Genomic DNA, 25,418 nt, shown 5'->3' with positions numbered 1-25,418 from the left:
GTGTGTGTGTGTGTGTGTGTGTGTCTGGTGGCAGCATGCCAGCTAGAGGTACACACGAGGCATGGTGGCTGCTCACATGTGGCCCATCACCAGCTCACAGCCCATGCTCTGGCCTGCCCGGGCCATTACTGCCCGCCTGTAATGGAATCGGCTGCCCTGGTTAAGTGTACACATTAAATTAATACCTCCTCCGTGGAGACAATCAGCTGGCATTTAATTTGTGTTTCCTTTCGAGCAGCGGAGCACAGCTGGGCAGCCAGGCTGCTCGTGGGCACGTCTGCGCGGGGTCCCTTCCCTGGGATCGGGGGCTCAGTGCAGATGGGAGCACCGGGGTCCACAGGGAGGAGGGCGGTGAGCACGAGTGAGGCGGTGCCAGGAGGTCCCCGTGACAGTGGGGCTCAGGGGCAGGGGGAGCCTCTTTGCTTGCGGGCTGGGGGACCCGGCCTCCTTCTACTGGAGAGCAAAGATGCTCCAAGTTAACCGCATGAGAGGAGGAAGTCAGGAGGCGGCCGGAGTTTAGGCACTTTGCTGCCTGGGAGGAGGGTCCCCCTCCCTGCCCGTTCTGCTCATCCATCACTGAGAATGGTTCGTGTTGTCAGGCAAGGGGGTGCTGTGGTGTGGGAAGTTCTGGGGGGCTCCGCAGAGGCTAGGAGGGAGAGGGGCTCTGGATCTTCGCCTGCAGCTTGGCCTCTGTTGAAGTGCCTGCTGTGATCTCCTACCTGGGGGCTTGGGTGAAGCTGCATTTGCGGCAAGGGTCCCCTGCTCTGCCTGTGGGTCTGCTGCCTTGTCCCCCAGCTTGGGTATTAGTCTGGACCCAGCTCTGCAGTGTGGTCAGGGGGGCGGGTGGCGGGGGGAGCAGCGCCTCTGTGCATCTGTGAGTGGGCTCACATGGAAGCCAGGGCTAGCGCAGAGCCCTGGGGTGGGAGGGGCGGGCGGAATGTCCATCCTGGCAGCCTGCACCCAGCTGTGCTGCACTGGGGGGAGCTCCCCATGGTCTGGGTGGAAACCGTTCTCTGCCACCTGCCCTCCACCAGAGGCCAGGCCCATGCTTGGCTCAGAATGAGCTTTTCCACCGACGGCTCCAGCCTAGGCTCGCCTTTCCACTGATGGCTCCTGCCTAGGCTCACCTGAGCTTGCTTCCCATCACCTGAGTGAGTCAGCCTGGGTGTGCCAGCTGCTTCCCTTCCCTGGAAAGGCGTGGACCATTCCTGTGGCGCCCTCCCAGCCCTCCGAGGTCTGGGCACTGGAGCCAGCCCTAGCATTTCACTGTTCTCGTCGAGAAGCCCAAAGTTCATTGTCTGCTCTGTGCCGGGGGCGAGTCTGGGTGTTTTCACCTGTTGTGCCCACCACAGGTAGTCCTCACATCCACCTTCAAAAGGGGTGGAGAGTTTCCCATAGCAGAGGTAAGGAAACGGAGGCCCAGAGAGGGTGATTGACTTGCCCAAGGTCACACAGCTGGGAAGTGGCCGGGGCAGGATCCAAACCTCATCTCCTGCTGCCTAGGAGCCTCTAGGACTTCCTCCCTAGCAGCCCCATGAGCTGTCCCTAAAGCCTTAATTGTTTTGCTGGGGTTGTACCCACTCTCCTCTGGACGTAGGGCCCCCACAGCTTCTTTGACGGCACAGGAAGTGAAAAGTCTGTGAGTCAGTCCCTCTGCCAGTGACTCCAGCTTGGCTTTCCGTCCCCCAGCAGGCCAGGCTTTGTGGGCCCCTTTCCTGAGGCTCAGTGTGTCATCGTGAGCCGCTGGGGGAGGGGCAGTGCTGGCGGGGGGGGGGGGTGAAGTGGCCCGTCCTCTCCCCCCAGCGGCCCTCCAGACTTCTCCTCCATCCTGTGGTTGTGGCCCCTCCGGAATGCGGGGAGACGGCTGGGGCAGGGGGCGGCGTGTCCTGGCCGCGGGCCTCGCACATGTTCCCCTTCTGCTGAGGTGGTGCTGTCATTTCCCCTCCCTGCCCTCTTTGTCCTGGGGCCCGTGCCTCCCCTCTTCAGCCCCCAGGGCAGTGGGAAGCTTTCTCCTTCTCCCCGCCCCCTTCCTGCCCCGGCGGCCCCTCCCCCTCGCCTTCCTCTCCCAGGAGTGGACAGAGCTGAGCAGACGGCAGTGCCAGGGACTCTGCTCCTGGGAGCCCCTAGGCTGGGGTGGTGCAGGCGTAAGATGGTCCAGGCGGGAGGGGAGAGCAGGAGGGCTGGGGAGTGATCACGGCTCGGATTCATCCCTCCCTCCCTCCCTCCTTCCCTCCCTCCTTCCCTCTCCATCCATCCATCCGTCCGTCCACCCATCCCTCCCTCCCTCCCTCCGTCCATCCCTCCTTCCCTCCCTCCATCCCTCCCTCCCTCCTTCCCTCCCTCCCTCCATCCATCCGTTCATCCCTCCTTCCCTCCCTCCCTCCCTCCAACAAATCCATGCAACCCTTTGGCTCCTGACCAAGTATGGGTGGGCTCTGGGTGCAGGAGTGCAGCTCTGGGCGCAGGAATGGTAATTGCAAGCAGTGCCTCAGACCCGACTGCTCTGGTGACTTGTATGAGATGATGGCGCCCCTCCCCTCGGCCTCTCTTCCCACCTAGAACAGGCATCTCTGCCATCTCTCCTCGTGCCCCATGAGGCCAGGGCACAGGGTGCCAAGACTAGTGAGACGGGTGCTGGGGGCTTCGCCTTCTGCCCGCACACACATCGGGGTCCTGGTCTGTGCACTTCCCGGTTTGCATCGTCCTTTGCGTCGGCACAGAGGCCCCGTAGGGCTGCCACTGCCCTTGTCCGCTGCCCCGTCCAGGCGCTGTGCTGTGCGTCGTGCTGGGCTCAGGGGTCTCCAGGGGTGCCACGCGTCAGCCCCTTCCTGGCTGGGGGCTTGGTTTCTCTTTCAGTTCAAGGCTCCAGGCAGTGGGAGGGTTTGAGCACAGGCCACCGGAGGGACTGGGGGGGACAGGAGGCTAGGGGGGTGGGGCCCGGAGGCACGCCCTGAGGTCCCGCCCGGCGAGCTGGGGGCTGCTCACATGACCACCGGAGAGTGTGGGAACAGAGTGGTTCCTCCTGAGCGTCCCTGGTGTGTGCCGGGGCTGCATTCGCGTCCAGGTGGAGACACGCGGCTCTGAGGGATGGAGGCGGGTGCTGGGGGAGGCCGGGCCCGGGTTCAGGCTCACGTCCCTCGGCCTCCCGGTCCCTGCGAGCTGGGGCCTGAGCTAAGGGAGCGCAGGGCAGTCTGCCTTCAGCTCCCTGTGTGACCCGGGCCTCAGTTTCCTTCTCTGCACCCTCAGAGGTTTGGACTAAGTGAAGTCTGGTCCCCTTCCGCCTTTTACTTTCGGAGATTCTCGGAGTAGAGGTGTGAAGTAGAAACGACCCCACTTTCCTAGCTGTGCGATCTTGGGTACTGGTCTTGGACTCGAGCTTCTGCCTCAGTAACACGGAGATGATGGCTGCGCCTAGAGCTTAGCGGGAGGCTTGTTTAAGTGAGGCCGTGCGCGTGAAGCTCCTGAGAAGGGTGGCGGCCCCCCCGTGTGCACTCGGTCTGTCGTAGCTGCTCTGTTAGTGTTCTTCCTCCTCCTCCGTCATGTCGGCCCTGCCTGCTGCGGAGGCTGCTGGGAACGTTGGAGCCCTCGGCGGGGCCGGCCTCGGAGACTGCTGTCGAAGGGTGTCTGCAGGTGGGGAGGTGAGACCACCCCGCGGGGGGTCCACCCTGTGTGATTGGGGCACAGCTGGGGCCAGGGCCGGGCCCTGACACTTTCTCCGGAGGTCCCCGGCATGGTGGCTGGCTCTCTGGGTCAGAGCCATACGTGATGAGGTCCCACGGCCAGGCGTCCAGGGAGGCCAGGGTCCTGAGACCCGGCCCCCTCGAAGGAGGCACACACCTGGTGTCAGCAGAGGCCTGGGAAAGAGATGGTGTGTGACACAGCTGACAGAGGAAGAGGAGGGACAGGGAGGGACAGGGGAATCGAGCTGCCTCTGAGCCTCTGTTTCCTCACCTGCAGAATGGGGACAGTCTGTGGGGGGAAGGTTAGGTGGTATTTTCTATTATACTTCTATTTTCAGGTATATGAATGCCTGACTAGGTGAACAGCACCTAGATGGTGACGAATAAATGTCCCTCCTCTCCCTTCTCTTACCCAACACTTGAAGAAAGAGAAGCTGGAATTTTTTTTTTTTTAATATTTTTATTTATTTCTAGGAGAGAGAGAGAGAGACAGCGTGAGCAGGGGAGGGTCAGAGAGAGAGGGAGACACAGACTCTGAAATAGGCTCCAGGCTCCAAGCTGGCAGTCAGCACAGAGCCCGACGCGGGGCTCGAACCCATGAACCGTGAGATCATGACCTAAGCGAAAGTTGGGCGCTTAACCGACTAAGCCACCCAGGTGCCCCGAGAAGCTGGAAGTTTTATGAGCCGCTGGGCCAGGGTGGGCAGTGTGGTTCTAAGCGATGCAGGCCGCCATCCCCCTGGCTGGAGTTATCTCTGTGCCCTGGACCTTCATTTTCCCCACCTGTAAAATGGGGAGAGGTTTCTCTGTAGCTTTTTAGTCTACCACGTGAACACCTGTGCTCGGCGGTGGGCCAGTGTGACAGCCGGGAGGGCAAAGGCTTCAAAGACTCGATATTGACCGACCCCTGACCCATAGCAGGTGTGTCCCTGTCTCAGTGGCGGTGGCTACTCCCTGGCCTCCCTCCTGCCCATCTTTGCCGATGCGGGTGCCTCCGCCTGAAACACTCTCCTGCTGACACCTTATTCCTATGGGCAGATCCAGGTCAGGGGAGTGGGGCGGGGGGGGGGGGGGGTTGGGGTGTTGGAGACCACGCCCTGGGACAGAGGTGTGGGCAGTTCAGAGGCCACAACTTAAAAAAAAAACTTGACCCATGTTTCGTTAAGCTGCATGTTCGCTCCTGGGCTGAGCAGCAGAGAACACGGGGTGCCTGGGGCCCCTTAAGAAGCACATCACGGGCGTCCTTCCACCCCCGTCAGGCAGAGCGGCTGAAGGGCAAAGCTTTTCTGCACCGTCAACGTTGGAGCCCGCAGAGCCAGGTTTTCCCACGGCGGCTGGGAGGTGGGGCGGTGCGGGCAGCGGATTTGGTCCATCATGCCAGCTGCCGTGGACACGCGGGGTCTTCTGGGAGCAGGCCCGCTGCCTGCCCACCCAGGCCTGCTTTGGAGATGAGAAGGCCCGCGAAGTCATGTGTGCAAGGGCACCCATGTCGGGGGACAGCTTAGAAACCCCAGTGAGGTGTGGGGCCGCTCCAGGCGCTGTGTGCAGCAATGTCAGGTGTCTGCCCTGCCCCAGACCTGCCGAGTCCCAGCAAGGTCCCCGTGTCATTCCTGTGCACATCACAGCATGGTTCTTGCTGCTCTGGAGCACGGGCCAGGCTTGAATCCCCTCCCTGCTGACCAGCTGTGTGACCTTAGACAAGTTCCCTCGCCTCTCTGAATTGCACCTCTTGCATCCACAGAATGGATGTGGGGAAGATTCTCCACCCGGGCAGGTTAATAGTAATTCACACGAAAGCCAACGAGCCGTGGAGGAGGCACTGAGCTCAGCGTGGGGGCGCAGATGGTGCCGGCCCATCCGTGGTGGGCGCTCCAGAGACCTGGCTTGTGATTCCTTTCTCTGGGTCAACTGGGGCAAATCCCTTTCCTTCTCTGGGCCTCATTTTCCCTCTCTGTGCAATGAGTCTGTTAACCCCTCTGGCACTTCCGTCCTCCAGAGGTTGCTGGAGAGAAAAGTGAGAGGGGCGGGGCCGCATCTCCAGAAGCTTGTCTGGGAAGTGGGTGTGCTGGGGTGAGGTGCCCCTGGGCGCCCACATCTGCACCCCTCGCTGCCCCCTTCTCTGATGCTCCTGCTGCAACGTGCAATAGCGAGGCCGGCTTGCAGAAGGCAGGGTGCGGCCCTTCCTCGCACCTGCTCTGCTAGTCTTGGAATTGAGTCCCCTGCCCCCCTCAGAGCCGCGTGGCCAGGAGAGATGATTCAGCTGGGACCCGTGTCCTGGGCCTTGTCCTCCCTTGAGAGGAGCTTCAGGATCCCCGTGCTGCCGGGCAGGCTGAGGGCAGCCTGTGAACCTCTCCCCACCTGGGATTCCTGTCTCCCTCGGGGACCCGGGGCTAGACTCCCGGCCTTGCCCCTGACATACCGGGTGACCTTGGACAAACTCCCTGTATGCCGTGGGCCTCGGATTCCTAATGTGTACGGGGTAAGGGGGGGCGTTCAGTGAGACGGTCTGGCCTGGGTTCGATCCTTCACTTCCTCTGTGCCCTCCCTCCCTGGCAGGAGCCCCAAGCCCCGGTCCCACTGCCCGCCAGGTTCTGGACCTGGCAGCCCCTGGCAGATCCAGGCCTGCCTGCCAACACCAGGGAGGGCTGGTAAGGGCCAGAGGGAGCAAGGGAGAAGGGGAGCGTGTGGGGGAGAGGAGGAATTTTCCTCTGTGTGTGCAAACAGTATCCGTTTTCTCTTGTTTCCAAAAGCCAGTGACGTAACCTACCCTTCCTCCATTCCTCCCCTCTGGCCTATTTTTAGCTGGCCCCGGACAGCATCCTAAAAGGCTTCCAGACTTGCCTGCTCTGAGGCCATGTAGGGAGGCGGCCCTAGGGTGAGGAAAGAGACAAGCGCATCGCCTGTCCCAGGAGGGAGGGAGGAGACCTCCCCGAGGCTTCCTCTGGGGAGGGAGGGGGCTGGGTGGGGAGCCCGCGTAGGGCTCCCATGGGTCCTACGTCTATGGGGGGCCTGGCAGTGTTGCAAGTACTCAGTCGGGAGCCTCCAGCCTGGGTCAGAGTCCTGGCTTCACCTGTCCTCACCCTGACCTTGGGCACCTGACTGCACCTTGCTTTCTCCGTCTGTAACATGGGGTAACGGTGCGCCTGTGCTGGAGGGTTGTTAAGAGGACCGCATCATGTCATGTAGGACCGTGCCTGGTACCGAGTGAGCACTCAGTTCAGGTGAGCTCAAGGATTGTCACGGTGACAACTAGTAACACCCTATTTGACCTCCAGTTAATGTTGGGGGGACACTGGGAGCCCCTGTGTGCCCTCTCTTCTTTCCCGTCTGGCTTTCACCAGCGTGTGGCCGAGTGAGACAAAACACAGAAAGCCCTGGAACAAGGCCTGTCACATAATATGCGCTGAATAAGTGAGAGCTATATTTATTGGTTTTGTTTTAATGTAATCAAGCAGACACGGGTTTGAGTTCCAGCCCCACCCACTAGCTAGCTGAGCGTCTCTGGGTAAGACATTTAAACTCTCTGGGCCTCAGTTTCCGTATCTGTGAGCTCAGGGTAATAGTGGTGTAGGAGATTTCTCTGCCGATGAAGGTTGCTGCGGGACCTGACTCTGAGATGGCGATGATGAGCACAATAAAAGTTTCTTTCTGGCGGGTGCAAAGAGCCCCTAGGGTGCTGGCTACGGCCCGGCTCCTGTGAAGCAATAGCAGGAACATTTGCACGGCACTTTATAGCGTGTGTGAAGGGGAGAGGGTGGTCCGCCTGGTATTATGGTTATGGGTCAACCTGGATGTCCCCCCCAATCTCTAGACTGGGAGCTCCTGGGTGGGTGCTGCATTGTGTCTGAGGGCTGGACTGGCCCGGGGAGGCCACCTTCTGACCGCCTGTCCTTCTTGGCTCTTGCAGATGGGAGGAAGAACTCGCCAAGCGCATGAACCTCCAGACCATGGTGGACACGCTGCAGGAGGTGAGCGCCCTCAGAGGTCCCGACCGGGAGAGGCTCGTGGGAACCATGTGGTCGAGGGGCACCGGCTTGGTGGGGCAAAGCCCGAGGCCATTCCTGGCTCAGCCCTTGCTCTGTGCTGCCTCCTGCTGCCTCGGGCTCTCTAGATGGAGGCACCAGGCCTATCCTTGTCCCCTTCTTCGGACCTAGGAAGGGACTGGCAGTGTTGCAGAAAAGCGTGGGGACAGGAGTCGGGAAGCCTGGGTCTAAGTCCCAGCACCGACTCCTGCTTGCTGGGTGACGTGGGTCCAGTAACTCTTCCCACGTTCTCCCCACCTGAACTCAGGATTGGATGGTCTCTCTGTCTCTTTTTTTTTTTAGTGCTTAGTTATTTATTTTGAGAGAGAGAGGGCACTAGTCAGGGAGGGACATAGAGGGATGGAGAGAGAGAATCCCAAGCAGGCTCAATGCTGTCAGCGCAGAGCCTGACATGGGGCTCGATCTCACAAAGAGTGAGATCATGACCTGAGCTGAAGTGGAGTCAGATGCTTAACCGACTGAGCCACCCAGGCACCCCAGGACTGGATGTCTTTTGAACTGCCCAGCCCCCAGCTTAAGGGAACTGACTTGGGGCGGAATGCCTTGGAGAGGGCGGGGGGTAGGGGGGCCGTGTCACCAGCTAAGAACATTCCCTTGCAGTTCTGGCTCTGTGTCTGTGGCTCTGCTTCTTACCCACCTGCTGGGTTCCCTGGGCAGCAAACTTCACCTTCTTGGCCTTTGAATAGCGACCGAAAGTTCTTTCAGACATTTTAAAAAATTGCTTTCTGATATTTAAAGCGCTGATCTGGTAAGAGAGAGAATAAGATAATGTCAAGAAGGAAAAGGATGGAATGTGTGCCCCCCGTTCTTTTATAACAGGAATCTTTTTGTTTACAAACATGGTCATGGTCACATATTTGGAAAATTCAGAGAAGTACAAGAAGAAAATGAAACTCCCCTCCAGCTCTTCCCCTGCATAGTTGATAAACTGCCATGCAGCCTTCTGGCCTTTTCTGTGCAAACACATGTGCCCTAGATGTATACATTTGATTAGGTTAATGCATATGACACCGCCATCTTTGAGATGCTGATGGTCACCACTGGCAATTTCACACGGACCGACCTCATCTTTTCACCTATTGGGATCATTTGTTATATTAACCTCCTCTTTTCTTCCTAATATCTGCCAATTTAAAATCTACCAATTTTTCCATACATTAACTATTTCTTTGAGAAGCATTTTAAGCTGAGTGGTGCCCTGCAGTGAGCTGGGCTCAGAGGGAAACCGGGCTGGCGTGAGGTCCTCGGCACCCGTTTCCTGGCTCGCAGGCGCCTGGCCCGGTTGGACATAAGGCGTCCAGGGCTGCAGACCCAGGCGCCCAGCCCCTCCGAGCCCTCAGGATGCCCCCTGAGCCCATCCCCGTCTCTGTCGTCCATAGGCGGCACAGGAGGCCGAAGCCATCCAGGAGGAGATGAACGAGAAGATCGAGCGGCTCAAGGCTGAGCTGGTGGTGTTTAAGGGGCTCATGAGTGACGTAAGTGCCGCTGGCCGCCATCGCAGGCGTCATGACACCCCCCACACACCCATCATGCAAAACGCTTTATTCACTCCGAGGCTCCAGAGCTCGGCTTCTAGTTAGAGTCCTGGCTGGCTGCGTTTGCCCCGTGAGGATGTCGGATGCATTGGAGACCAGCCCCCCCACCCCCCCGACTTCTGCTTCCCTTGGTCTGAGTAGAGATGCATTAATCTGCTGCTTAACCCATCCCGCCCTCCCCTGGGCTCCTCTGACGGTCTGTTTGTGTTTGCCCTGACGCGTCCCAGCTCCCCACGTTGAGGGCGGGTGGTGGCCGCGGGCCTCGCTGTCTGGTCCCAGCGGAGGGCCCAGTGGCTGGTTATGGGAGGCCCCCGGTCTGGCCCATGCCAGCCTGAGAGGCTCCCCAGGCCAGCGGCCTGCAGCAGGGTTGCTTTGTAAAGTTGGGGGAAGGCCAGCGTGTGCATCCTTTTGACGACTGGGACCTTTCTGAGTGACCGTGGGTGCAGGGAGCTGTCGGCAACAAAGGCCTCCTTCCTTCTGGGGACCCGGGTTTCCTGCCGCCTTCAAGCAGCGGGCCGCACGTAGGGAGGGCCGCCAGAAAGGGGAAGGAGCCCAATCGCTGGTGACTCAGCCTGGTGTGGCTTCTGGTCCTGCGGGGTGTGGAGCTGGCTGTGGTTGGAAGGAGGCTCTGGGGGCTGCAGGTGGAGGCCGTCCGGCTTCCCCTCACTGGGGTCCTGCGGGACCCCCCTCATCTTAGGCGATGCCCTGCTGTCAGCCGTGGGGGGAGTCCTGGGGAGAGTGCGCCACTCCGCTGGCCCCTCTGTGGGGGGGGACAGGTGGGCACGCGGGGTGGGAGAGAAGGGAAGTCTTTCAACGGTGGAGGCTGTCTTTCTTTTTTCTTTGCTCTAACAAAATAAACAGTCGCACAGTGTCCCTTAAGGGGATGCCTTCCAGCAGCCCTTAGGGAGGCCGCCAAACATGGTCTCACATTGTCTCCCGGCGCCAAAGCCTTTAGCTCCTACGACCCCCCTCCGCCACCCCTCCCCCAACCTGAGCAGCGCTGGCCCCACCCTCCATGCCCAGGAGAAGCTTCAGGGCCCCTGCGCCCCTCTGCCCACCCCCAGGAGCCTGGGAGCAACTCCCCGCCCCCCATGCTTGCTCCAGCCCTCGCTCATGTAACCCCCCCTGCTGTCCTCCCTGCAGCCCATGACAGACCTGGACACAAAGATCCAAGAAAAGGCCATGAAGGTGGACATGGACATCTGCCGTCGAATCGATATCACGGCCAAGCTGTGCGATGTCGCGCAGCAGCGGAACTCGGAAGACGTGTCCAAGATCTTCCAGGTGACTAGGGCCACCCTGCTCACCAGCCACCACGCCCCGCTCCCAGAGGGCCTGGCCTCCACCCTGTGCAGCCAGGCCCTATTCCCCTCAAGTCCTGCCCACTCCCCTTCCCCCAGAGGTAGCGTTTACCCACCCGTCTGGCCTCCCCAGGACAAGGTAGCATCAGGGACTTGTAGGGCCGTCAGGCTGCATCGTCGAGGCTGGCTGCTTCATCCTGTGGCTGAGGAGACCACTCGCCCGTCGGGGGGGTGCGGGGCATGCGACAGGCACAGGGAGGGAAAGGAAGAGCTGGGACCAGATCTCAGGTCTTCTGACCCCCCAAGGCTTGGTCCACAGCTCCACGGGTGCCATTGCCAAGGTTGAGAGCCCTGGCCAGGCTGTGGGAGCCCTGGGTAAGCCGACCTGAGCCCTGGCAGATGAGCCTAAGAATTCCTGAGAGGAGCTTTTCGTCTCTATTTTCCGTTTCCACTGAAGAGTCTCTGTCAGTCCCCACCCCCAGCCATCAGTGAGCAAGTGTGTGTCCCTAGAGATGGCAGGCACGGGGGCAGTTAGCACTGGTGGGCTGTCCTCTAGGGAGGGCTCGGGGGCTAGTCCAGTTGCCCAAAGGCCATGCGTCATTCTCCAAAGGCTGCTTCTTGAATTTTGGGTTGTAGTTTGGCTTTTTGCTTGAGCCCAGGGCAATACGGTATGTGTCGTCGCTTTAAGTGTGTGACTCTGGATGTAGCGGGGAAATCCGGGCTCGCTGCCCCTCTGCTGGGAAGCCGGGGCAACCATTCCAGGCTTTGTTTGGTTTGCTCGTGTCTTGTCCGCTCGGAGTGGAGGAAGCTTAGTGAACCTTGGGCTGCCTGCCCGTTACCTTTGCATGTGAGCAGGAGGGCTCTGAAGCATGGGGCCCTCCGGGCCTCTGTGAAGGGTTCTCCATCTCTCTGGCTGGCTCTGACGCATCCCGGGTGACTCTGTGCCCCGGTCTGGCCCACTCCTCTGCCCAGATCATGGGGCTGCCGCTCTGGTGAAGGGCCGAGCTGGGCTGGCCCACCCCCCAGGGGAGGGCAGGGTCAGGCCTTCGGCCCTCCGTCCTGCATGCCTCCTGCCTCGCTCTCCTTGCTAACGCCGCCTGCTGCCTAGAATAGCTAGCTCCGCTCCTTCCCAGCAGTGGCTTCCCCAGCCACGCTCCATCCATCCCGGGGGTGCCGGCTCCTTTCCCAGCCCATCTCAGTAGAGCCTCCCACTTACCTCGATCTCTTCCTTTCCGGGTCAGGTGGTCCCCAAAAAGAAAGAGCGTAAGGTGCCTTCCGACGATGACATCTCCGAGCAGGATGGGGAGGTGACAAACCGGTTCTCGGACGACGAGGTCGGCTCCATGAACATCACGGATGAGATGAAACGCATGTTTAACCAGCTGTGAGTATCTCCGCTGCCCCACCCCCCGGGGGCTTCTCTCCAGTTTCCCCACACCGCTGGGACAGGGGTGGCAAACTGGTGGCCCTGGGTGGAAAGTAGCCTGCAGACATGTTTTGTTTGGCCCGCATGGTGTTCTGAAAGAGTTTATCTTCAACGGTTCCAATTTGGGGAGTTTCAACGGTTTCAGAAGAGGCCGAATAGTAGTGGTGGGGCTGTCTGATCAAGCCTTCCACTCCCACCGCCGTCCTTGGGGTGTGGTAGCCAAGGCGATCCACGCAGCAGGGCCCCCCATGTTGGCCGGGGGCGGGCTCCCGACCCAGTGAGCAGCCTCTGTCTGCAAGGTGATTCACAAATGTGGCTTCGGTGACTCCAGTCGACCGAAGAGGTGGGTTACCGTTCCCCGTTTTGTACATGAGGAAACTGACACTCAGAGAAGGGAAGCCACTTGGCCAAGACCACCCTACTGGTAATGTGGCGGAGCTGAGATTCAGAGTCGGGCCCATACCTGTGAGAAGCCGTGGGTTCGTGGCAGAGTCCGGGGCCGGCTGTGGTTCCTGAGAGGCCGGAGCCGGCTCGTACCAGCTCGTGGAAACGGATTGCACACACATCTGTCCACTCCACGCTCAGTGACGGCACAGAAAAGGAGCTTACTAGCTGCCCTGGTGTGAAGTTGAAGTTGGCGAATACTTCCCATCAGGGCCGCCCTCCCCTCCCCTGGGGGAAGTGGTTTCCTAGACCCTTACTGGGTGTAGTCGCTCAGGGCAGGGAGACGTTGTGGCCTTGGCCTGTCCAGTGCCATGTTCTCGATCCAGATCCATCTTTAACTCCGATTCATGTAGTGCCCTAAGTTGGGGAGGGGGAGGGGAGAGGAGGGTGCAGCTGCAGGCATTGGGTGACTCGCCTATGGGCCTGGAGTCAAAGGGCTGGGCTGGGACAGGGTCTCCGGGGCCCACATCTCCTCCAGCCCCACAGGCCTGCTCTTGCCTGCCATTTCTCTGGGGCTCCTTGCCGTTGGGTGCCCGAGCCCTGAGAACTCGCTTTTCCCCAGGACTCTGGGTAAAAAATGGCAGGATGACGTTCGAGCTCATGGCTCTCATGAGCGATCACAGAACCCCACAGAACCCCTCCAGAGAGGGCACGTGCCTTCAGCAGTTGCCTCTGACATCGTACTCAGTTCCGGCTTCCTGAGAAGCTCTGGGGCTGGCTTAGCATTACAGAGTCCAAGGGTCCCTCAGCGCAGCCCCTTCACGTACGGACAGGGAAACTGAGGATACGAGAGGGGCATGCCAGGAGTTGGAACAGAGCTGGGTCCCTGACTCTTGCTTTGTCCCCAGCTAGCTGTCTTTGTGCTCGGAGAAATGTCTCCCTCTGCCCTCCTTCCAACACCATCCCTGCCCCGGTCCCTTTGCGGCTGAGCCAGGTGACTCTTAGGGAGGCAGCAGTCAGAACCGACCCGGGATGGGCTCATCTGACCCTTCCTTTTACTTGTCATTGAAACAGGCTTTTCTTGAAACAGAACTGAGGTGGGGCTGTGTTTTGGGGGGTTGCTCTTTGAGGGTGACAAAGAGACTCCTGGACTTTTGATTTCATCTTTTGATGTCCCCTCCAGATGTCATATTCTCATCTTTTGGTGACGGGAAAGGCTTTGGAAGAGAACTCTTGGTTGGATCCAGTTTTTCTGAATGTTGTACGGGGCACTGTCCGCCCCACAGACCCAAGCTGGGTTCATTTGGGTGAATTAAGGGGCTTCTCTGGAGAAATTGTCTGCGTTTTCAGAAAGTCGCCAGGGGATAATTAGACTGCCTAGGAATGGGGTGAGCTGAAAGGGACGGTCCCCAGAGCTGGGTCTGGGGGCTCCAGCAGAAGCATGACTGTGTGGATAAAGGAGGTTCCAATACAAAATCGGGTGTCTGGTGTTGACAGGTCTGAACTAGGTTCAGTATCCGGTTAGATTTATCAGTTGTAAAGTTGCCTGGGTTAAAAAAAAAATCCTCTGATCGTCTCTCTACCCTTTCGGTTCTGGCCAAGGCCATGCTGACCCCACCCTCAGCAGGGCCCTGGCCCCCTCCCACCGAAGTGTCCCTGCCTGCTGGCTAGGGGCTGGGCCGAGACCCAAGCCGGAGGCTGCCCTCCGGTCAGTTCCACCGAAGTCTTTGAATAATGCGCCCGTGTCAGGGCTGTTTTGTTTTGATCAAAATCTGTTGCTTGGGCTTCAGACCAAGGAGCAGGGGAGGAATTTGCTACTTCCTCTGCACCCAGGCCAGCTCCTGAGCCCCGCCCTCCCGATCTTCTGACCCCTCTCTCTTGCCCATCTTCCCATCCTTTCCGGCTCCCCATTACTCAGCCAGGGGTTCCTTTAGATCCCAGCCACTAGAAAGGAAGTGAAGTCAGCAGTCGAGTATGCGTTGCAGGGCCCGTGGACCCCAGGGGGCTCATCTGGAGCTAGTCCAGGCCAGCAGCGCCTTCCATACAGCTCTGGTGCCCGCTGTGGGCCCTGGTCCCTGGGCCTACGGAGCCACCTGCAGGATCCAGCAGGAACTGCCTTTTGCTGGGGAGCCTGGCTCCAGGGGGTGCTCTAGGTAGTTTTTAACCGGAAGTTCTTGGGCCTAAGCCCGGTGGCCCCCAGCCTGATCCTCTGGGAAAATAGGGAGCAGTGCCTGGAGGACCCAAGGAGGAGTTGAAGGAGAGCCCTGGGACTCACGTTCTCCTCTCCTCTGTGGCTGATTCGATGGATCAAGTGATTTAACCCCTGCAGACATCAGCCTTCCCATCTGATTTTTAGGGTCCCCTCCAGAAACCAGGGCACCTCCAGAAACCCCTCAGTCCCAGGCAAGCCCGTGTGGTCTGTTACCCTACTTCTAGCCCCGGTGAATAGGGAGGCCCTGAAATTACTCAGGCTTTGAACGCAAACCCGGTGTCCAGCATGTGTTGGTCCAGAAGCCCCCCTAATCCCTGCAACCTTGAATGTTCTCATCTGTAAAATAGGAATAATAATCATGCAGGTCTCATAGGAATGTTGTGAGGATGGAATGAAATGCAGTTTAATACAGGCATAGCGGCCCGGCCCGTGCCCCACACACAATGGTTTTTACTGGGGAGGAAAAAGCTGTGGGAAACATCTGGTTTTTAGCCCCGGTTTCTGTTATGGGCCAGCACTGTGACTTTGGACGAGCGAGTTATTCTTTCTGAGCTGTAGGTTCCTCATCTGTAAAATGGGAACAACAGCAACCTTTTCCGAATTGTAGAGAAGATGATATAAATCACCTCTTGCAAAGTAGGGTCTCAAGAAATGAGCTGGTACCTGAGTGAAAACAGTCACAAGGGCGCCTGGGTGGCTCAGATGGTTGAGCGTCGGACATCAGCTCAGGTCATGATCTTGCGGTTGGTGGGTTCAAGGTCCGGGTCGGGCTTTGTGCTGACAGCTCAGAGCCTGGAGCTTGCCTCGGATTCTGTGTCTCCCTCTCTCTCTGCCCCTTGCCCATTCACGCTACTTCTCCCTGTCTCAAAAATAAACATCAAGATAAAAAAAAATATATATATATATATACACACACACACACACACGTTTTAAGTTGTATAAATAATACGTAAATACTTTCTGCATTTTAAAAGAGACGGAAAAGGTGCGTGACCCCTTTGGCCGGCGCCCCGTCTGTCTGGGGAATGCCTTGCAGGAACATCCCCATGGGGGCAGCACCTCCCTCTCCCGCACCCCGGCCTCTGGAGCCTGGCCTCCCTTCACCCCTGCCTTCCGGTGCCCTCCCACAGGCGCGAGACCTTTGACTTTGATGACGACTGTGACAGCCTGACGTGGGAAGAGAATGAGGACACACTGCTGCTCTGGGAGGACTTCACCAACTGCAACCCAACCATCGACCTACAGGGCGAGGTGAGCCCGGGGCCTGGCGCCCCACCGGCCCGCCGGCCGTCCCCTGCCCTGCCCCAGCGGCCTGGGCCACCAGCCTCACTCGGCCCCCTTTGCTCTGTGTCCCCAGCAAGAGGAGAATTTGGGCAACTTGATCCACGAGACAGAATCCTTCTTCAAGACGAGGGACAAGGAGTACCAAGAAACGATCGGCCAGATCGAGGTGAGGGCTCAGGCTCTGGGGCCCCCTGGAGAGGCTCCCGTGAGGTGAGGTGTCTGTCACAGCGGGGACCCCGTGACGAGCGTGCCTGTGGGCGCCGGGTCGGGAGTTGGAGGCCCGCGGTTCCCTGCCTGCCCCTGAGTGGGTCTTACCCCACTTTAGGGCCTCAGTTTTCCCATGTGTGAAATACATAAAATGGGGGTGGTCATCCCTGTCTGTCCCAGAGAGTTGTTTTTGTTGTTTTTTTTTTTTTTAAAGTTATTCAACTGAGACGGTGACCAAATAACCAGGGATGACATTTGAGTGACATTGAGGGATGCTAGGCACTAAGTAAGCCCTTTACAAGTGCAGCCTCTGCGGCATCCACACACCCTCTGCATGTGCTGACTGCTAGCTAGGTGCCTCCGCCCTGCACAGTGGGTGCCGTGCACCCCGTTTTACAGAGGAGGAAATGAGATGGAGAAGGGCCCACGTGGCCTGCCCAGGGGCACCCAACCGGGAAGCAGCCTTCAGGGCTGCTGTCTCTTCTCTGGAGCCCGCACTCCTCCGTCTTTCACAGAGACTGAATGCTGGCCAGAGCGCAGCCCGGTCCCTGCCCTGGGGGATATAGCATTTCGTAGAGGAGAAGGGGGCAGAAACTTAATGGGGACCTGAGAGCTTCTTCATCAAGTCCACGTGAAGGAGCGCAGGGATGCTGGGCTGGGTAGAGTCAGAGGAACCAGGAAGGCTGCCACCCCCACAACGGTCGCTAAGCAGCCATTCCCCTTTTGCTGGAAGCAGTTCTAGAGGCCATAGACCAGCACACAGAGAATGGAGGGAGGCCCATAGGGTGTGGTGGGGGCCGTCTCGGAGCCATCACCACAGAGGATGTGGGCGGGAAGTTGCTGAGGGTTCTGGAATGCGGGTGACTTGGCCTCACCTATATCCTCACATCCGGTCCTGGCAGCTGGAACTGGCCACGGCCAAGAGCGACATGAACCGACACTTGCACGAGTACATGGAGATGTGCAGCATGAAACGCGGCCTGGACGTGCAGATGGAGACCTGCCGCCGGCTCATCAAAGGCTCCGCAGACAGGTACCCAGCCCTGTCCTCCCTGGGGAGTCAGTAACTGTGTCCTTCGGGGGGCATTTGTGAGGCTGCAGTTTACAGCCTGGCCCATTTCATCAGCTCAGCCCATCTGTCCATTCTCCTGTCCATGTATCCATCCACCCATCCACGCATCTATCCATCCATCCACCTACCCACCCATCCATGCATCCATCCATGCACCATCCATCCATCCATCCATCCATCCATCCATCCATCCATCCGTCCACCCATCCATACTTCCATCCACCCATCCACGCATCCATGCATCCACCCATGCACTCATCCACCTATCTACCCATCCATGCATCCATGTATCCATTCATCCCTCCATCCATCTACCCATCCACGCATCCACACATCCACACCTCCATCCATCCATGCATCCATCCACTCATCCATCTATCTACCCATCCATGCATCCACGCATCCACCCACCCATCCATCCATCTATCCACCCACCCATGCACCCACACATCCACCCATCCATCCATCCACCTACCCACCCATCCATGCACCCACCCATCCACCCATCCATGCATCTATCCATCCATCCACCTACCCAACCATCTATGCATCCATCCATGCATCCATCCATGCATCCATCCACCCATCCACCTATCTACCCATCCATGCATCCATGCATCCATTCATCCTTCCATCCATCTACCCATCCACGCATCCACGCCTCCATCCATCCACCCATCCATCCATCCATCCATCCACCCATCCATCCATCTAATGAGTATTAGCCACCTGCTGTGTGCTGGATGACTTACGTGGTCTGATCTCACGTAACTCCCATGACAGCCGTGTCCCCACTGATTCCACAGCTACTTATCATGTCAAAGGCCTGCTCTGTGCCAGGCTGTGGGGACAGTGATGAACAGAGCAGCCACAGCCTCTGCCTCTTGGGGCTCATGCCCCACTTTCTGCTGAATTGCCAGGTGGGTGGGGGAGGTCGGGAAGACACTGCCCACCACTGCCGATGGGGCTCATATTTGCCCATGGGAAGCAGTTTCCCTTCCTTTCCTGTCTTCCTTCCAAGGGCCACGTGGGTCTGTCCTCAGGAGACTGACGTGCATCAGGCCAGGAAATGCCAAAACAAAGAGCCCCTGCCTTGAGGAACACGCATTCTTTTGGGGGAGACATATGCTAATGATAAAATGAGCTAGTACATGTAAAATGCTTGGCACGAAGCGCACATATCTTAATTGTAATTGTTTCTCTTATTATGACTGTGTTCCTGCAGGCCACAGTTTAGGCTGTAAGAGGGAGAGACAGCTCAGTGGGAAGCTGTGGGGGGCAGGGGGCGGGCCTGGGCTTGGCACGTAGCACCCTTAGCTGTTTCCCCTGGAGCCCACTGTCATTATCTCCAGTATTCAGATGGAGGAGCATACGCTCAGGGTGGTTTAATAGCTTGCCCGAGGCCCCCCAGCTCATCAGTGACAGGGCCAGAATTCAAACTCATCACCATCAGCCACTTTCCCGTATGGCCTCCCTCTGAGCTCTGAGTTAACTGGGGTTCCCTGGGCGCCTACCACGTGCCCAGCCCTGTGTCAGGTGGTTGGAGAATAGGAACCACAGTATCTGCCTCCAGGGAGCTCTCAGCACCCAGCAGTAAGAGGCATTGTGGCGGGGGAGGGGGGGGGTTCCCCGAGAGGTCTTGAGGGCCACATTCAACTCACGAGCTTAGAAGATTCTAAAGAAAGCAGAGCAAGGGCAGGGGTCTCAGAGTAGGAAAGCCCTCTGGGGTTAGATTATATACACAGGTGGCGGCTCTGTCTTTTCTGCTCCTTGGATCCCTTCAGGGGATCTGAATGACGCCCGTTCTCTGGTGCCTTCCAGGAACTCACCATCCCCCAGCTCCGTGGCCAGCAGCGACTCAGGAAGCACAGACGAGATCCAGGATGAGTTTGAGCGGGAGGCGGATGTGGAGCCCATGGTCAGCTGATGACTGAGGCCCCCTGCACCTGGTGGTCTAGGTGATGAGGCCTCTGCGCCTGCTCCCCACGGGGCCAGGAAGGCTCCTCGGAGCGGGGCTCCCGTCCTCACCACGCCGACTCCCTCTGCCCTCCCGTCTCCAGAGGCCCTGAGGGCCCGCTGCTTCCTTCCTTCCACCCCACCAACCCATGCCCCTTCTCCATCCACCCACCCAAGGAATGGTGCTGTCAATTTCTATCGTTCTCCACATTACAGATGCAGACTTCTGTCCGGACGATGCAGTGTTAACTGTGCCTTTTCCCCTAAGCTGAGCCACTTTGAGCTCCAAAGAATTATTCCTAGCAGGTGTTTTTATACAAAATTCTGAGGTGAGGGTGGGGCCCCTGGCATGGTATCCAATGGATTTCTACCCTCCCACCTGCTCCTCTGATTGGCCGTGAGCTATGCCCTTCCCTCCTCTGCCTGGCCAGTGCAGACCCGAGTTGGCCTTGGGGTGGTCTGCCTGCCCCCCGCCCGCCCCCCCCAGGAAGGAGCTGTCTGCCTTTGCAACCCTTCTAGGCCTGGGTGGGGGCCTCTCAAGTGCTTTAACTTGAAAAGACGGAAGGAGGGAGGGAAGACAAAATTTTCTTTTCTTTTTGGATCTAGTGGCAAAGCGGAGGGACAAGGCACTGCAGGGGGGAAGTGGAGTCTCACTGTGTTTAAACTACTATGCAAAAAAAAACAAAACAAAACAAACAAACAAAAAAAAAAGCAGCTTGCCTTATATCATTGTGGAAGGTAGGCCCCCCGCCAGCCCAGACTCCTGGTTTTCCCCTGGAGCTCAGAGGGAGGCGGAAGCTCGGGCGATCTCTCTCGCAGCCTCTTAGGGTGAGCACTGACTTGGGAATGGGGGGGGGGGTGTTCTGTCAAGGTCGGTAGTGAGGCCTGGGTCCTTCAAGACCCTTGGCCCACCCGACTGCTTGCTCTCTTGGGACCTCTGTGGGGTGGGAGAGGTCTACTATCGCCCTGATGACTTGATGTGTTTCTGTCCCTTCCCAGCCAATGATAAGGGGCCATAGATGTGTAATTTCTCTGTGAGAAAGTCCGAAGAGGGCTCGGCCTGGCTTCCACCCCCTCCACAGTGGGGCTGGGTTCCTACCGCCTGCCGCCATCTTGGTTCTCCACTGCCCCCAGTCGCCCACTTCTTGGCCACTGGCTGGCACTGGAAAGGGAAGGAGAGGGAGGCAGTGAGGGCTGCTGGCGGTTCAGAGGCAGTGGCAGGAGCGGAGGTCATCTCTGGATGAGAACCACCCTTGTTCTGCTCGTGGACACACGCAAGCCTGTTTCCATACTTCACCGGCCAGTGGGGAGTTAGTCTGAGCCAGTATCTCCCCAAGACTTGAGCGGGCCTGTGTCAAAAGGCACCACGTCGAGGCCACCCTGCCACATCTCAGCTTGGAGCCAGGCGAGCAGGTTTCGCTTTGTAAGGAAGATTTCTTTTTGTACCCACTCCTGTGGGTGGGATTATCCAATTTTTGGTTTTTTATTGGCCCAGGAGCTCCCCCTGGAGGTCAAAGAAGCAAAATGGGCCCAAGGACCAGAACTTCCCACCTGCTGCTCCGGTTGCGGAGATGAAGGAGGGCTCTGGCTTTAAATCGGATTGCAGCCCCCTGCCTTTCTTCCTCAGGGTACCAGCGACCTGTCAGGGCCTTCTCTCTCTTCTGTTTCCCCCCCTGTTTTGCAGTCTTAAAACCACTGTAAATAATATTCATATAATATATATATATATGGAGAGAGAGAGCGTGTGTTAGTGATTGTATGTAATTTTTATTTATCAGAACTTGGTGGCCTTTACTGTGAGTTTTTTCCATTGTTGTTGTTGCTGAGGGAGGCTGCTCGCGGTTCCCTGCGGCGGCCTGGATGAGAGGCCTCTATTCCCAGGCGAACGGTCCCTGGGTAGGTACGCGGAGGGACGCTGGCTTCGGAGGCCCCTTCCCCTCCTCCTCACTGACCCTTGTTCTAAAGGTTACAGGGTTCAAACATACCTGACTATTATTGTCATTAGTGTTGTTGTTTTAGTTTTAAGTTTTTATTTTAACCAAAGGTTATCAGAGCCAGTTGGGCTGGGACCTCGGCTGCTGAAAAGATTTTCCGTTTCCGGGAGGACCCCTCGGGCCTCCTCTGTCCGGAGCTGGCGGAGGCCTGGAACGGCGTGTTTGGGAGGCAGGGTGGAAGCCAGCCCTGGGCTGCTCCTCAAGGTGGTGGGCGGGTGACGGACCTATCTTTAGTGTTAAGAGTTAAGGCAACAGTGTAAGTATCTGGGGGTAACCAAGGTGACCAGGGCAGGCGGTGTCCGGTGGTATTATTTACGCTTCCCCCCTTGGGGACATAGGACGTTTGTCTCTGGGACTAGTGTGCTTTATGTTTGCCCAGGCAGTATGGAAATGGCAGGGGCCAGAGACAGATGCTGGCCGGAAAGTTCCTTCTTGCTGGTTTTCCATAGCTGCTCCCCTCTGGGGAGCAAGGAGTTGGGGCAGGATGATGGGGGTGGGGGACAGCAAGGGGGTGGCCGGCCTGCCTCCTGGGCAGGGGGCCTGGGTCTTGGTCTGGCTACCCTCCTCCCCACCAACTTCCTTTTTTTTTTTTGAGTCCATTGCCAGTGGGCCCTGCTTGTCCCCTCGCCGTGAGCCCACAGCTTGCCAAGAAAGCCCCCAACGCTCGCTGGGGCAGCCCCAGGTCCAGTTGGGATGAACTGGTCCGTCCTTTGTAAAGCTGTAAATAGTCAAATTTCTATTTCTAAGCCCAGTGTCACATTGATACTGGTATTTTAGGGTTGTTCCCAGATGGACCCTCCTGTGCTGCCCTCTCTCACTCTCCTATTTTTGGGGGTTTTATAAAAAGAGAGGATCGGGGAGGAACAGGGGGAGTAGCTTCCTTTCGGCTCCCTGGTTGTGGGATCCATGCGCGCGCATGCGCGCGCGCACACACACACACACACACACACACACACACACACACACACTCCTCTGAGACTCCAAACAGGGAAAAAAGATCTTCGGCAAGTAAACACATTTTGTTTTCTTGTAGCAATATATCTTGAGGTCTCTGAAGGGTCAGTCCGTCCTGGACTTGGCTCTGACCTACGGGAGAAGCAAACCACTTTGGCTTGGAATGGGGGGGAGGGTGCGGGGTAGGGGATGATAGAAGGTGTCGCTTAAGCTAAATGTAATCTATTTATAAAAGCAAGAGATTCTCATCTATTTTTATGAAAGGAAAGGGTTTTTAAATCTAGGGTAGGCAGTTACGGCAGCCCAGCGTTCTTCTGTGAATGAGATGCATGTTGCTGCTGCTGAGTATAGCCAGTGCCCCTCGCCCCATCTCCCCGGCCTCACCGCCTGCTCACCTGCACCCATGAGCGGCTTCAGCAGAGCCTACGTCCCACTTCGCCTCATTTCCCTGCTCCTTGACCCCTCCCCCAGCTCCTTGGTCCTTGAAAGTCTTTGGGGGGGCACTTGTGGGAGTGGGTGGGCAGTGGGGGATTCAGAATTGAGGTGGGTGGGGGGAGGGGAAAGGGGGGCACCAGGTAGGGGGACCAGCTCTGCCTCAGTTGTCACTCACACTCCGGTCTGCCATATCCATTTCCAAGTCAGCTGTGTTTGGGAGGAGGCGGAGAAGCCACGGGGCTGTTGGTTCAGGGAGCACTCGGCTTCCTTGGGGCCCGGGCCCTAGTGGGTCCCAGGTCGTCAGGCAGCTGGTGCCAGGGATGGAATTGCCAGGCGACGCCTACCTCCCAGCCCCAGCTGCGCGTACTCAGGCCGCAGCCCAGGCTGTAGTCTTTGATGTGCTCTTCCGGGGCCTGGGGGCGGACTAGGGTGCTGCGTGCGGGGTCTTGCACGTGTGGGGTCTTGAACCTGGGTTCACCACCTGGAGAGACACCGAGTTCTAGAAGGATGCTCTCCCGGAGTGCAGTCTGGAGGCAGCTGGGTGGGTATGGGCAAAGGCAAATTCTCTCTGAAAGGGAATTTTTCACGGGCAGAGGATTTCCAGGTTCAAGGTGGGCTGTGTGTTGGTCTTGGGCAAATCCCCCACTGTTCCCGCTGCCAGGCCCTCAAAGAAGTGAGGCGAAGGCACCATCCCCACCCCCCAGCAAGACCGCTTCGGTGGACCTTTTAGCATCTACCTGATTTTTAGCCCCATCCAGGGGGACTTTGTATCCCACAATCCCATCCCACCCCACTGTTGCTGTTTGTCTGCCAGTTGGGTCTAGTGTCAAGGGGAAGGGGGGAGGGGCGTTTATACTCATTGAAAGACTACTGATCCTACCGGAAACCAACCTGTTTACTGTACTGTTGTAAATATCATGCCCTTTATATCCTGTATATTGGCTTCTTTTAAATAAAGTGAAATGTCTTAGAATTGATAGTGTGTTTTTTTTTTAAATTGAAGATAAAGTAATGATGGGGTGGGGAAAGGGGACCGAGGGCCACATAAACACCAAAACCAAGTAATTAGCCAGTTTGTGATAAAATAGGAAAATTTCACATCACCTGCTAGAGTTTCATCTCACAATAAAATCTTTGGAAGTCGATTAAGGAGGAAGGGGAAGAGCCAGCCAGAGATATCACAGGCTGAGTAACTGGCATAGCCTGGTTTGCAGTTGAGGTCCTGTTAATCATAAAGCCACCCCCCCACCCCCATGTCTTTAGCCTCCTTTTACTGAGCCCATGAGAGACCACCTCTGGGACTCTGGATTTGACACTGTCCAGTGTTCTAGTTTCTTCTCGTTAATGACCAAATTTGGGGAGACATTGCCTGGTGTGAACTGCCCCCACCCCCACCCCCACTAGGGTTTTCTGAACGAATTGAGAGAGCGACAGGAATGCCTGGGTGGTTCAGTCAGTCAAGTGTCTAACTCTTGAGTTCTGCTCAGGTCATGACCTCACAGCTCCTGAGTTCGATTCCTGCCTTAAATCTATGCTGACAGCACAGAACCTGTTTGGGATTCTCTCTCCCTCTCTCTGCCCCATCCGCACTTGTGGTGCCTTCTCTCAAAATAAACTTAAAAATTTGTAAATAAAAAAAGACACAGCCACCAATTCCAATCTATTTCTATCATCTTTAAGACTTGAGCTTAATGTAGCTTCCTTTTCTCACTTCCCACTCTTTAAATTTTCCAGAAGTGTCTTAAAGGGCATGACCTGGGAAAAGAGGAGTAGCTGAAATAATGGGGGCATTCTAAGGTGGGTATTCTAACCCCTCTACTATAGACCTGAAAACTGAGGCCCGGGGAAGTGAGGTATTTATTTTGCCAAAGTCCTCAGTTGGAACCACAATTACGCATCGGGACCGACTCCTAAGCAGGTTCTCCGTTCACGTTGGAGGAAATATAAACAGGCAAACTGCAAGAGTGTTAGAAACGCTTCAAAGGTAATTTAGGAATAGAATGAATCCCTAGGACCCCGCCATCGGAAAGTCTTCAGAATCCTAGTCGTAAATAAAGCGTTCAAGCGAACGGCTTCGAGAGGAAACCAAAATTTTGACTGCGGTGGGGTGGTTGGGGTGGAATGGAGCGCAGGGGCAACTGGTTGGAAGGTCAGAGGCTTTGGGGGAAAAGCTAAGCACGGACTGGCTAGGTTTTCTCTCTTATCGATCGTAATCTGCCAGCAAGCAGGCGGATTTATCTCCACGCCAGGCCCCCGCAAGCTTCAGGGCCCGCAGGACGCTGGGAGGTGGAGGCGGCTGGGTGCCCACAAGGAGGAGGCTGGAGGCAGAGGTCGGCTGGCTCCTCCCAGGGGCTGCAGCCCCCGGGTGCAGGCAGGGGTGGAGGCAGGGGGCTGGCCGCAGTGTGGCCCGCGGGGTCCAAGAACCTAATGGCCACCCGACCAAGGGCAGCCCCAACGGTCAGGCTGGGACGCTCCCGACACCTGACGCACCAACTCGCAGCCCTTCCGCGGCCCCGCGCACGTGTCCCGCTCCAGCTCTCTCATTGGCTCTTTCAGCGCCCTCGCCCAAGACGGCTGCAACAGGACCGTCCACCTGATTGGCCCCTAAGCTTCGATGTGTCATTCTGATTGGTCAATGAGGCTCACGCCCCTTCTCCCTCGGCCCCCTGGAGGGCGGCTGGGTCATACCATAAGGAGGAGGGGGAAACGTGTATATGTCAAGGCTTCTCTTTGGGGCTACCTCGTCCTGTGTCGCATACTGGTCTCTACAGGGCCCTCAAAACGGGAAGTGTTGTATTGTCAGAAGGCACATATGGAGGCATTTCAGTTGACCCCCGACTCGGAGGACGGCCGCGTGATCAGATCCCCCCGCCTGCCGGGGTGGTGCGCTCCGGGCGGGGCTCCACCTTCTGGCCGCGCCCGCGGCGCTCGGTGA

At 57.6% G+C, this 25,418-nt stretch overlaps 1 protein-coding gene across 1 annotated transcript in view; it reads left to right on the top strand.

Moving 5' to 3' along the window:
• IFFO2 (intermediate filament family orphan 2) overlaps positions 1-23,460 on the top strand; it is a 48,664-nt gene extending 25,204 nt beyond the window's left edge. Inside the window, exons 2-9 of the mRNA XM_039228998.1 lie at positions 7,588-7,648; positions 9,103-9,198; positions 10,402-10,542; positions 11,801-11,943; positions 15,712-15,832; positions 15,939-16,031; positions 16,975-17,105; positions 18,966-23,460. Of these exons, the coding sequence (XP_039084929.1) occupies positions 7,588-7,648; positions 9,103-9,198; positions 10,402-10,542; positions 11,801-11,943; positions 15,712-15,832; positions 15,939-16,031; positions 16,975-17,105; positions 18,966-19,071 (892 nt within the window). The 3' untranslated portion in view covers positions 19,072-23,460. The remainder of the gene's footprint in view (positions 1-7,587; positions 7,649-9,102; positions 9,199-10,401; positions 10,543-11,800; positions 11,944-15,711; positions 15,833-15,938; positions 16,032-16,974; positions 17,106-18,965) is intronic.
• Positions 23,461-25,418: the final 1,958 nt, after the last annotated feature.

The sequence above is a fragment of the Hyaena hyaena genome, unplaced genomic scaffold, assembly GCF_003009895.1.
Source record: "Hyaena hyaena isolate Hyena2069 unplaced genomic scaffold, ASM300989v1 scaffold_35, whole genome shotgun sequence".
In the NCBI taxonomy this organism is placed as follows: Eukaryota; Metazoa; Chordata; class Mammalia; order Carnivora; family Hyaenidae; genus Hyaena; species Hyaena hyaena.
The sequence above is the reverse complement of the archived record's forward strand: the minus strand, read 5'-3'. Positions and strand labels throughout refer to the sequence as shown.